This window comes from Lithobates pipiens, unplaced genomic scaffold (assembly GCF_037356315.1).
Source record: "Lithobates pipiens isolate NorthernLeopardFrog02 unplaced genomic scaffold, aLitPip1_a1.2 Scaffold_16, whole genome shotgun sequence".
Taxonomy (NCBI): domain Eukaryota; kingdom Metazoa; phylum Chordata; class Amphibia; order Anura; family Ranidae; genus Lithobates; species Lithobates pipiens.
Genome location: NW_027507748.1, coordinates 405004181 through 405018006, shown reverse-complemented (window position 1 = coordinate 405018006; position 13826 = coordinate 405004181). Strand labels below are relative to the sequence as shown.

The 13826-nt window shown below is 45.1% G+C and overlaps 1 protein-coding gene across 6 annotated transcripts in view; it reads right to left on the bottom strand.

Moving 5' to 3' along the window:
- The window catches only part of GTF2I (general transcription factor IIi), a 164791-nt gene that overhangs the window by 141016 nt on the left and 9949 nt on the right, over positions 1-13826 (bottom strand). For 5 of the 6 annotated variants that reach the window (XM_077482377.1, XM_077482378.1, XM_077482373.1 and 2 more), the window contains exon 3: positions 10477-10615. The exons of the other annotated variant lie outside the window; for it this stretch is intronic. In XM_077482377.1, coding sequence (XP_077338503.1) covers positions 10477-10615 — 139 coding nt within the window. The remainder of the gene's footprint in view (positions 1-10476; positions 10616-13826) is intronic. 6 annotated transcript variants of the gene reach the window in all.

Below are 13826 nucleotides of genomic sequence, written 5' to 3'. Positions count from 1 at the left end.
CGTGTGGCGCCCATGGCCCACAATGCACTGCGCTATCACAGTGCATTGCTGGCTCATGATTGGCCAAGCATGCACTGTGACCCCGCATGCTTGGCCAATCACAGCGCCAGCAGCGAGGAGAGCCATAATTGGCCACAGGCAGGATGCCTGTGGCCAATTATAGCTCAGGGGGTTTAGTACATGCCCCACACTATATAAGGCCGCCAGCGCGGCGGCCTTGTGTAGCGTGTTCCAGCGTGCAGAGAAAGAGCAAGATAGGCAGGGACAGTGTGTTATTTTCTCAGGCATCTGCAGGAGTTAAAGTGGGTGTTGTGTGCCTCCAGCACAGTATACACCTGTATCTACCCTTTATTGCTGGTGTTCTCTAATACAGGCATCTGCCGGAGTTAAAGTGCTACCCAATTGCTGGTTTTCCCCCCCATCTCCCTGCAGGCCATTACTATGTCTGGAAGGCCAACAAGGAGAGGCAGACAGTCACTAGCCAATAAAAGAGGGCAAGCAGGCTCTGTGTCTAGAGACAACAGTGCTGGTCGTGGACGCGGTGCATAGTCATCAGCACGTGGCCATGGGACACGCTTGTCCTTATTTTCGGCAGCTGGATGTGTTGAGCCGCAGACTTGGTAGAGTGGATGACCAAGCCCTCTTCATCCTCTCTCAACCCAGGCTCAGGGTACTAGCAAAGCAGCTACCAACGCATACTCTTCCCTCGTCTCAATGTCATCAGTCACTCCTTCCCTAGACCCACCATGTCCTTTTGAGGAGTCTCCGAAATGTTTGAGCAGAGTGTTGGGTACATGCTCCAGGAGGATGCCCAGTGTTTTGAAGGCTGATGATTATACCCAGCTAGAGGAAGGCAGTAGCGTGAGCGCATAGAGGGGATGCTCAAGAAGGACAGCAATCTGGCGTTCATGTTCCACCAGCTGCAGCATACTGCCAGGTTTGCTCCAGTGATGAAGAGGGAGGGGATGATGAGGTCACTGACTCCACATGGGTACCTGGGGGAAGAGGGGGAGAGGGAGGAGAGGAACATCTCCAACTAGGCAGGCCAGCTTAGGGGCAGCACACCGACTGAATCACACCACAGAGCTCCGCCTGTGCAGGGCGCTGCCTCTGCACGTTATTCAAAAAGTTCTTTGGTGTGGGCTTTTTTGAGACGAGCGCATCAGATCACACCGCTGCTATTTGCAACATATGTCTCAAGCGTATCTCACGTGGCCAAAACATCAGCCGCTTGGGCACCACATGCTTGACCAGACATATGTTGACCTGCCATGCAGCTCGTTTGCAAGCGTACCTTAAAAATCCACACCATCGAACAAAGCAGACCTCTCCTTGCTCCTCATCAGCTGGGATCTCCAACCCCACTAGACCTTTAGTCCTCTCTGAAACCTGCGCTGAGAGGAATGAAGGTGTAGAATTAGGTGTAACAGCCAAGTAGTTGCGGGCACTCTGCTAGTAGTACACCCACATCCGACTGTAGCAGGCAAATTTGCTGCTGGACCACCGAAAGAAGTTCACTCCCAGCCATCCACATGCCCAGCGGTTGTATGCTAGCTTGGCTAAATTGCTAGCACTTCAACTGCTGCCTTTTCAGTTGGTAGACTCGGCCCCCTTCTGTGAGTTTGTGCAATGTGCGGTTCCTCAGTGGCAGGTCCCCAAACGCCACTTCTTCTCACGGAAGGCGATTCCGGCTCTCTACCGGCATGTGGAAGGCAATGTCCATGCCTCGCTGGCCAGGGCGGTCTGCGGTAAGGTGCATATTACCGCTGACTTATGGTCCAGCAGGCATGGACAGGGACGTTACCCATCTTTCACGGCCCATTGGGTCACTCTTCTGGCAGCTGGGAAGGATGCAGGACAAGGTGCAGTAGTGTTGCAGGTTGTTCCGTCACCACGCCTCCAAAATGCTACTACTGGTTGTGACACACCTCTCTCCCCCACCTCCTCTTCTTCCTCCATGGCCTCTTCCAGTGCTCTGTCCTCAGAACCAGCGGTGCTCCGTAGGCGTTCAAGGGGCTACACAAATACACAGGCAAAGAGATGCCATGCCGTGCTTGCGCTGGTTTGCTTGGGGGACAGGAGCCACACTGGGGCAGATATTTTGTCAGCTCTGCAGGGGCAGGCCGAGAGGTGGTTGACGCCACACCAGCTTAAGCCAGGAATGGTGGTTTGCGACTATGGCACCAACCTCCTCTCCGCCCTCTGACGGTATGGCTCATGTCCTTAACCTGGTGGTGCAGAGGTTCTTGGGCAGGTACCCGGGCTTAGAGGATGTCCTGAGGCAGGCCAGGAAAGTCTGTGTGCAGTCATTTAATGCCAGTGCTCGGCTGGCTGAGCGCCAAAAGGAGTTGAACCTGCCCAAGAACCGCCTTATATGTGACATGCCCACCAGGTGAAACTCAACGTTGGCCATGCTGCAGCAGCTGCACACGCAGCAGAGGGCCATCCAGCACCAGGACAGGGTCAGGGGAGCTAGTTTTTTCTCACCACACCAGTGGGGCATGATCAGGGATGCATGCACTGTCCTGTCACGAGGATGGTGAGGAGGCGGCCACGAGGATGGTGAGCAGTGACAGTGCATGCATCAGTGACACTGTACCTCTTGTCCACCTGTTGGAGCATACGCTGCGTGGAATAATGGACAGGGCACTTAAAGCAGAAAGAGGAGGACTTCCTTGCCTCTCAAGGCCCCCTTTATCCGGGGGGGAGGGAGGACCGAATGCCTCAGCTAACCTACGGTGCATGGCCTCCCTGATCCTGCAAAGCCTGCGGAAGGATCCTTGTATTCTTCAGATCAAGGAGGGGGACCATTACTGGCTGGCCCCTCTCCTTGATCCATGGTACAAGGGTAAGGTTTCGGACCTTATCTTGCCGTCGCAGAGGATCAGACATCTCCGGGAGGCCTTGCAGAAAGGTTTGTGCAATGCTTTCCCAGAGACTGGGAGGTTACAATCTCCTGGTCCTGGACAACGTTTTGCTGAGGCTTTGATCAGAAGGAGCGGTGGAGAAGGTGGCCGTCTGACCGATGCATTTTTACAATTTTTTAGTTCGCAGCCCCAAGGTATGATCGGTTCCAGCAACCATCGCCAACGTCTGATTTACATGCTGCAGGAATACCTAGGGGCAAGGTCAGACTTGGACACCTTTCCCACTGAAAATCCTCTGGCTTACTGGGTCTTGAGGATGGATCACTGGCCAGAGCTTTCACAGTATGCAATTGAGCTACTGGCCTGTCCTGCATCCAGCGTTCTTATGGAACGCACCTTCAGTGCTGCTGATGGCTTTGTAACGGATCACAGGGTGCACCTGTCCACCGACTCGGTTGATCGACTGACCTTCATAAAGATGAATCAGTCTTGGATCACCACCAGCTACCAAGCACCTGAAGCGGATGTAACCGAATAATTTTTTTTGAAATGTCACATCCCTTCAAGACTGCCTATGCTGATGCTGAGTGACTGTCCTGTTATGTTATGTTGACTGACTATCCTCTTCCTCCTCAATGATCCTGCTGATATATTGGAAGAACATTTTTGGTTCTGGGTGATGCCACCAGTGGCTAAGGCCCAAATTTTTCATTTTTTTTTTGATGCAATGCTTTGCAGCAGGGCTCATTCCTGCACCACAACTAGAGTATATGGGAGAGGTTGCAGCGTTGTGGCACCAGTGCCGAAGGCCCAATTTTTCAGCCCCTGTTTAACAGGGGCATGTAATTACAATTCTTGATATATTTCACAGCAGGGCTCGTTCCTGCTCCCACCGCAAGTAACTGAGGACTTACAGTGTTGTGGCACCAGCACCACAACCAAAGGCCCAATTTTTTTACCACTGTTCAACAATGACATGTAATTACAATTCTTGATATCATCGTTCAGAGCAGGGCGCTCCAGCGCCCACCAAGAGTCACTTTGAGGGCTTAAAGCAGGGGTAGGGAACCTTGTCTCTCCAGCTGTTTTGAAACTACAAGTCCCATGAGACATTGCAAGACCCTAAAAATCACAGGCATGACTCCTATAGTCAGAGGCATGATGGGATTTGTAGTTTCAAAACAGCTGGAGAGCCGAGGTTCCCTGCCGTTGGCTTACAGTGTTGTGGCAACACCAACACCTTAGGCCCCCATTTCTGCAGAGCATATAGGGCAGGCTCCTACTTTCAAATGTCTCCTACTTGCAAACGAAAGGAGACAACAGGAAGTGAGATGAAAAAAAAGACGGACGGCCAAAAAAAAAAAAAAAATTACAGGGGTGATAAACCTTCCCTATGTTTTCCAAAAAGCTTAATAGATTTTTTGACTGGAGCTACACTTTAAAAATGTACCAGTTCAAAATTACAAACAAATTCTACTTAACACAACAAACCTACACCTTTTTTTAATTTGGGTACGGGGTTCCCCTTAATATCCGTACCAGAACCGTACCAAAAGGGGCTGGATTTGGGCAGGAGGGGCTACCCATGCCATTTTCAACCATATTGCCGGAACCAGATATTACATTAAAAACGCAAGAAGTTTTAAATGACTTTTTCCGTTAAATGTCATTTTGTGCAGGGACTGTTTTTTTTTTTTTTATTCTTTATTTAATTTTCAAAATACAAAAACAGTACAGTATATTCACCAATTGTTTCTCCCCCAAAATCCCCCCCCCCCCTCTACCCCACCCACCCAGGACACCAATTTCCATTTACTTTTTCTGTTTTCATTTATTTCTATCTTTACCCCCATTCTATTATTGGAACATTACCTCCCCATCTTTTTAAACTCTCTCCAGCTTTCCCATTTATCTCTACTCTCTACCTCTTCCCTACTTAGATCTAATCTCTCCAGGTTATAGGTGTTGTCAATACCGAACAACCAATCTTGCATTCTTGGACTTTCTTGTTCCTGCCATTTTTTGGTATGAAGCTTTTTGCTACATTTAATAGAATAGGTACCAAAGATTCTCTATATTGTTTCATCGGACCGTCTGTTCAATGGAACTGGCATGTCCAAGGGTCTTCTAATACTACCCTTCCGGTGATTTCTCCTGTCAATGTCAGGACTGTAGTCCAATATTGTTTAATTATGGGACATTCCCACCATAAGTGTGCCATTGTACCTACCGCCTTACAACCTCTCCAGCAATCTGGAGATAAGGTTGGCATTTACTTAGTTTTTCCGGAGTCGCATACCACCTTACCAGTTCATCTCAGCCATCCTGGTGTCTACTGCAGAATTATGTGTTAATTTAATACTTTTATCCATCGTATGCATGTCTCTGTGTTCCCAGTTCGTGTTCCCACTTTTTCATGTATGGCGGGGCCTCCCGACCACTTCCATCAGATAATATTTTGTAAATCCGAGCTATTTTGCCTTTTGATTTCTGCTTCATACATAAAAGCTCAAGGGGTCTGAGATCCTCCACATCCCTTATTGGGTGTGGTAGTTTCTCTACAAAGTGTTTTAATTGGAGGTACCGCCAACCATCAACAAGCATCAACTCGGTTTTTAATCTTAATTCTTGATATGGGCTTAATTCCCCTCGTGTCAATAGGTCTTTCAACTGTGCCTGCTCGTTTTTAATCCAATTCCCCCGATAGTATTTTTCCCTGGTGCAAAATAATCGTTATTTTTCAAAAAACAAAAAAGGTGAATTGTATGCCATATTTTAAATACATTGTGTGTATCCCCCCCCCCCCCCCCCCCCATATCTAGGTGGATTCCATATTACTCTACTTAACTGTGAACTAATCATTTCATTTTCTATTTTAACCCATCTTTTTTCACGGTCTTCCTTTACCCAATCCACCACTCGTGTGAGTACAACTGCTTTATAATATTTACCAAAATCCGGGATGGCGAGTGCCCCCCGGGTTTTTACCTTTTTCTAATACTGCCGATGCGATTCTCGTTTTGTTTTGCCATATACATTTCATTATGATCGTTTTTAAAGTTTAAAAAAAATGTTTGTGGTAATGGAATAGGTAACATCAGAAACTTGTAGAGGATCTTTGGAACTATAACCATCTTTATCGCATTAATGCGCCCTATTCAGGAGAGGGGTCGACTTGAGAGGGACTGTTCTAAACACGGGAAACACGTGGCACTTCACAGGCATACTATAGACACCCCCCCAGGCATGATATTTAAAAGGAATATTTCACTTTTTTTTTTCACTTTAATCATCATTAAAATCAGTGCTCCCGAAAAAAATGGCAGTTTTAAAGAAAAAAATAAATTGCCATTGACCCATGTGGCCTGGGGCAGGAGCCAGGTCCCCAAACTCTTTTTAGGACAAGATCTTGAATATTAGCCATTAAAATTAGCACTTTTTATTTAGAACGTTCGAGTCCCATAGACTTCAATGGGATTCTAAAGTTAGCACGAATTTTCGGTCCGTTCGAAAGTTCGGGTGCGAACCTAACCGGGGGGTGTTTGGCTCATTCCCAACGGTGACGTAGAACACATAAGAAAAGGGACTATAAAGAGGGCAGTAGCCAACAGCTTTCGTCTCGTAATTTATTCTGAGCATGCGTGACACTTTGTCCGTTGGAATTGTCTACACAAGATCGGAATTTAAACAATCGGATTTTGTTGTCAGACGATTTTAGATCCTGCTCTCAAACTTTGTGTGTCGGAAATTCCGACAGAAAAAGTCTGATGGAGCCCACACACGATCAGATTTTCCGACAACAAAATCCGATTGCACATTTTCCATCAGAAAGTCCGACTGTGTGTACAGGACTTTAGACTAGCTAAATGACTTAGAAGGGTGAGGCAGGTACACTGCTGTCAAGTTCAGTGGTCTGGCAATGTTCACATCTCCTGTAGGACCAATGGCATCAGGCTGATCTGAGCCACGGTGGTGCCTGATCTCACTGTGGTGCCCTAATTTCTACATTCAGTTCCGCTTCCTGCCTTAGGCAAGCTCAATGGTTAATACTTGAATGGGAGACTGTCCAGGTTTCCCTCCAAAGTGAGGGAGGCATCTCAGACCATAAGATTTTAGTGCAGTCTGAGGTGGTTCGCTCCTTCCTTAGTCGGGTCAGTCTTGGCCTTGCGTTGGGTCTTGGAGCAAAATTTATGTACTCGTAAAACAATTAAATGGTAGTAGCTTCAAAACTGAATAGGGACATGAGGTCTATCTTAAGATCTCAATCCGCTGGGCATCCTTTGCAGTTAGGCTCCGTCTGTTCAGGGATGACCTCTCCGCTTCATGTGCTGGGTTGTTTCCAGCCTCAAAAATTTCTGCAATTGCAAGAAAAAGTCATTGGTTTTCTTTTTTGTGACCATCCTTCGGGCTGGCCACAGCTTCGGAGGTTCACAAAGCTCCTAGCTCCAGTGCTGGACTTGCTTTTAAAGATGCGGGGGGTGTCAATCTCAGTATACCTCAATAACCTTTGCTCAGGAAACAGTTGGTCCAGATTTTCCTTTGATACATTTTTTCAGTAGTAAGCTGCATCTAGGTCGAAGCACATTCCTTATGCACGGTCCTACTCCAGGTCTTGGTACGGGATCATTCTCTCTGTCTGGAACTTGAAGATCCAGGCATTGGATTGCCAAAGGGCTCTGTTCCCAGGGGGTTGCACAACTAAAGATTAGCGGTTGATGGTTCAGAATCTAGAAAGATTGAATTCTTCCTTTCGGGTATTGGAAGATAACCATTGATGCCAGTTTCTCTGTTTGGTTTGAGGGTGGCTACAGTTCAGTAGACTTCACAGGGGAGTATACTGCCCATAAATATCTTGGAGCTTTTGGCCAGTACGCCTTGCTCTGGATTATGGTACAAACCAGTTGTAGGTTCTATCCAGAAAAGTCTCTGCAGGGGCAAATATATCAACCACCAGGGCGGCACCAGGAGTCATGTGGCTCAGGAAAGTGAACCACATCCTGTCTAGGACAGCATAAGTGCCGACACTATTGTCAGTGCATATTCCAGGGATAGAATAGTGGCAGGGTGAGACCTGCAGGTGAATCTACTAGATTCCAAGTTCTACAACAAGTTGGAACAGGTTGTGTCTGGGATAAGGGTCCAATTGGCAATAGGGGTAGATGCCCTGGTAACGCCTTAGGGACCAGTTCTCCCTTGCTTTCCCTCCATTTCGACTTATGCCACATCTTTTCAGAATAATCCGAAAGGGGGCAACGCTGATAATAATAATAATAATAATAATAATGTTAGCCGAATTAGCCCAGTAGTGCTTGGTACACTGACATGAGTCTTGCGGGGCTTGCTCGTGGGACACTCCCAGTCCAGCGGGACCTAATGGTCTTGAGTTCTGTATCTCAGCACTGTTGAGCCCCTCGAACCCTGGAGTGAAGCCAGAGGTGGCACCCATAGAAATATGTGAGTGGGAGAGTTTCTCTTTCTTCAATCGGTAGGGGAATGGAGATTAGCCTTAGGTACCATTAACAGTCAGAGTTCGCCCCTATAAAAAATAAAAATAAATAAAATTCCCAGGGGCTCACTTGTTGATTCCTACTTCATACAGCGTGTAACGTAGACAGTCTCGCCTGTCAGACCATTCTTGTGTCCTTGGGACTTGAATTTGATCTTGACTGTCCTTGCAGAGGACACTTTTTGAACCAATGGAGTGATTCCGTTAGTCCTTTATCTCAGAAGGCGGCTTCTTTGGTTGCCATCACTTCACTAAGTGGAGTGTTAGAGTTGGCAGCTCTTTCATGCAGGGAGCCGTTTTTGGTTTTGCATCATATTAAGGTTATGTTGCGTCCTCATCCATTTTTGCCTAGTATGGTGTCTGGTTTTCACTTGAATCAAGACAATGTCTTGCCTTCTTTTCTGATCCTCAGTTAGCAGGAGTTGGATCACTGCATACTCTGGAGGTAGTTCTGGTGGTCAGAATTACTTGATTTGTCGGTACAGGTCAGGAATCTTGGTTTGTGCTGCCAGTAGAGCCCAGGATGGGCAGGAGGCATCCAAGTTAACTATTTTCATTGGATTTGCCAGTTAATTATTCAAGCCTATGGCTTGAAAGGGCAAGGTCCCCAACCCATTTTTTTGGTAAAAACGCTCGTTACCAGGTGTGTGGGGGCATCTTGGGCCATCCGCCATCAGATGTCAGTGGCTCAGGATTTAAGGCCATTACATGGTCTTTTGTTCATACATTCATAGAATTTTACCAGATAGATATCAAAGCTACAGAGGATACTGCTTTGGCCACAGTATGTTTTGGGTGGAAAAAGGAGTCCTTCTCAGGTGGCAGTTTCTGTGATTGTGTCTTCCTCCCCTCAAGTGCATTGTTTTAGGAATCCCATATAGTCATTTTTATGGTTGCTCTGTGTCCGTAATGTACGATAAAGAGATTAGGATTTTTCCATCATACTTACCTGTAAAATCCTTTTCTTGGTGTACATCACGGGACACAGAGCAACCAGGAAGTCTCCTGTGTGACTATCTGCCAGTGTCCATCCACCAGTAGGTGGAGTATAACCCCTTATTGGTCATTGTTATGGTTGCTCTGTGTCCCGTGATGTTCTCCAAGAAAAGGATTCTTCAGGTAAGTATGACGGAAAAATTCAAAATTTTTTGCCTTGACCCGCCTCTAAATACGCTCACCTCTCCTGCCCTGACAGCAATAAATGTTGGGTAATTCAGGGTATTGGGATTATGTTGGCAATTGCCCAGTACTGGCACATGGGGGCTGAGTCATGTGTAATCTCTTCCAGGGATCTAGCTGGATACACAGAAGCTGATCCTAGTGGCAAACAGAATAGTAGGGAATCTAAGGGAAAGTAAGTAATAAATGCAGCGGGGGTGGATTTTAAAATGAACCTGTTGCTTTGCCCTGCTTGGGCACTTTAAAATGCCTATTTAAAGTTCCAAGTCTACTTTGAAGTGTCACCTGTTTATCAGTAAAAAAAAAATTGAAAGTTTGGGGAACAGTGACTGAAGAAATCCATCCTCCAAAAATCAGTGACCAGATAAGCAGATCATGAATCATGAGTGACAGAGAAGTCAATAATAACTTAGCTGCATAGGCAGTGTCCATTGTGCAACCCTAACCTGGTTGTTCCACCAAGCCCAGCATTACGTAAAAGTGACAGGAATTAAGCCTGTTACACACCGATTTTCTTTTCCGTAAAAAATAAATAAATAAATAAAAAGCAGCTGTCAGCTCCGGTAGGAAGCCGGTCGGAACACTCCATTGGCTGAGAGCACTGATCGGGAGGTGGTCGGCTGCTGGTTTTTCAGCATGCTCATCTGATAGAAGCCGGCTTCTGTCAGACCAGCTGCCATACACGAGCTGAATGTCGGGCGGTTTTTAGTGAACTGACCAATGTCGTCCGCCATTCGACCAGTGTGTAAGGGGCTTTAGGCCATTGCTCAAAAATATTACTTTAATACAGGGTATAACACTAGAAATATAGTATAATATACTTATAATATTCTACCAAGTACAGATTCTACAGGAAACATACCAGATGTAGAACAAAAACCAATCAAGAATAATTGGGCACCACTGTTGAGTGAATATACTTACAGTACTGTATGAAATCTGTCTGGAAATCCTTTCTAACCTCCAAGAAGCTTTTCCCTTTTTTGCTACCAGCTATGAGGGCTTCTGAATCATATACTGCAATGCATGCTACTTCTGCTTTCACTCTGGCAAATTCTGCAAACTACAAAAGGAAGAAGAAAAAAAAACGAGAAAAAAAAAAAAAACACACTTTAATATTAACTGTATGTGAAATACCATACAAAAAAAAAAAAACTTTCTTCAAAGAACCACTTCATCCAGTGCTGGAAACGTCTTCTGTTCTGGAAGCATAAAAAGGAAACTTTTCCTGAGGTAAACCTGTAAGCTGTCATTCTGCAAAAGGTATGTTGCCTGGCTGTTATTCTTGAATTTCTAATTGACAAGCTTCACTTCATCAAATATCATTAAAACTGATTTTATTTTTTTAATGCAATAACCATGCCAAGTTGCCCCTAATTTCTACATTCAGTCCTGTTTCCTGCCTTAGGCAGGCCCAATATTAAGAAGTCTGTAGGGGAAGAACCTTAATCATTAGAAATAAAATTAAATACCCTAAATTGTGCTGAATAAGACTGGGCCCCATGTATAAAAAGTTTTAAAAAAGGTAAAATGTTCTGGTTTTACTTTGAAAACAGAACTGTAAAAATGCCAACTTAAAGCTGGCTGGATACTATAGGGATAAAAAGAACCCTTCACTGTAGATTTCATGACGGAAAAGGCATAAAAAAAAAAAAAAAAAAAAAAAAAAAGGTTTATAATATATCTCCAAATAAAAAATGTACAGTATATACAAAGTGACAGAAAAGCATATATGCTTATTTAATCTCAGTATTTGTTGTTACTTTTTCTCTGGCTTTCTAAAGTTATGCAATGAAAATATTCACTTTGACATGTGCACATGGAAGCGTTAGGAAGTGTTTTCAGCAGCTGCATCCTGTTCATAGGTTTCTCTGTATGTTTTGGAATTCCCCAGTCTTCAATGGGCTTGACATGTTATATGAGATTGGGGAGCAGGATGAAATGGCTGGAAATGTTCCAGACCAGGGCTCTTTTCTGTAGCAAAGCATAACTATATTATACCTTTGGCTCAGACTGCAAAAAAAAAAAAAGTAGTACTGGCTAGGATTTGCAAGCAAGAGTGCTCATTATTTTACTTACCAATGGCATTCTTGCAGCACTAGCATTCAAACTGCACCGAGGGGTCCCTCAGTCCCTATTTTACCCATTTACAGTGGGTTATAGAATTGTGCATTTTAAGGAAAATTATAAATGGTTTTCAAAGTGTTTTACAAATAAATATCTGAAAATTGTGCTGTGCATTTGTATTCAGCCTCCCTAAATCAAAACTTTGTAGAACCACCTTCCACTGTAATTACAGCTGAAAGTCCCTTTGGGTATGTCTCTACCATCTTTGCAAATTTACAGAGTGAACTTTTTTGCAAAAAAGTTCAAGCTCTGTCAGATTGGATGGAGAGCATCTGTGAGCAGCAATTTTCAAGTCTTGCCACAGATTCTCAATTGGATTTAGGTCTGGACTTTGACTGGGCCATTCTAACACATGAATATGCTTTCATCTAAACTAGACGTAGACCAATATATCGGCCGATAGTTGCAGTTTTTTAATTAATTGGCATCGGCCGATTGTGCTGATAAAAAGGCCGAACAGAACTACAGCACGACTTGCAAATGACTTCTGTAATAGGAGTCAGTGCAAGTTGCCTGAATCTTCAGAGAAGGGACTTGTTTCCTCTCTGGGCAGTCTGCCAAGAAAAGAGTAAAGCAATACAATGTTTACACTTCTGAATGAACTCAACTCAGTGTGTAGGAGTTCTCAGTTTAACCATTTAAAGAGGAAGTAAACCCTGATGGGTTTACTTCCTCTTTGATTCCCTGCAAAGGTAAAGCATAATGGACTACTATGCATCGCATAGTAGTCCATTATGTGTCACTTACCTGGCACAGGAGCCAGCGAAGTCACCGCTGTCCCCTGTAGTCCAGAGCCTCTATCTTCTTGGTGGGTCTCGCTGCTCCAGCGCTGTCATTCGTCGGAGCCGCGATGACGTCACTCCCGTACATGCCCACAGGAGCCGACATTCGCATCATATCGCCGTTAACTGCGGCGCACTCAGCGCGCCGCTGTCTACGGGGCATGCGCCGTAGACAGTGGTGCCTGTCTTTCTTAGACCTACAGGTAAGCCTTAATCTAGGCTTACCTGTAGGTCAAAGTGTGTTGTAAGGGTTTACAACCACTTTAAAGACTAAATCTTTTCTGACACTTGTTGCTTACAAGTAAAAATCCTGTATTTTCTGCTAGAAAATCACTTAGAACCCCCAAAATATTTTTTTTAGCAGAGATCCTAGGGAATAAAATAGCGGTTGTTGCAATATTTTATGTCACACAGCATTTGCGCAGAGGTCTTTCAAACGCAATTTTTTTGGGGGAAAAAAAAAAAACACACACACCCCCCACTAAAACAGTAAAGTTAACCCATTTTTTTTTTGTCCAAAAGTTTTGACTACCTGTTTTTATTTAATATATAGTTGTTTGTTTTTTTAATCTAAATTATACATACAAGTAAACTGATTGGAGGTTTGTTTTGTTTAATGTTTAAATGTAAGAAATTTTCTGTATCACTTAAGGCTGCTTTCACACTGGAGCGGGCAGGCGTTGATGGTAAAACGCTGCTAGTTTTAGCGGCACTTTACTGTAATTTTAGCGGTGCTATTCGGCTGCTAGTGGGGCGCATATAACCCAGCTAGTGGCTGAGGAGAAGGTTAAATGCGCCCGTGAAGCGCCGCTGCCAAAGCACATTGCATGCGCTTCGGCAGTGGTGCCCATTCATATCAATGGGCAGGAGTGGTGGAGGAGCGGTATACACCACTCCAAACGTGCTGCTTGCGGGACTTTTTTTTTTTTTTATTTTATTTTTTTTTTAACATCCTGCCAGTGCATCACCTCAGTGTGAAAGCACTCTGTCTTTCACACAGACTGCAGGGGAGCCGTTTTGCAGGCACTTTACAGGCGCTATTTTTATCCCAAAGGCACCTGAAAAATGCCCCAGTGGGAAAGGCGTCGGTTAGATTTTATGAGATGAAAGGGGGGGGGGGGGGGGGAAATCGTGATTTCTAAATATCGGCATCGGCCAGCGAAAAACCCATATCGGTCAACTATATGTTTAGGGTCATTGTCCTGCTGGAAGGTTAACCTCCATCCCCAGTCTGAAGTAATTTGCAGACTAACAGGTTTACTTCCAAGATTGCCCTGTATATGGCGCCATCCATCTTTCCATCAACTCTGACCAGCTTCCCTCTCCCTGCTGAAGAAAAACCATCCCCACAACAACATGATGCTG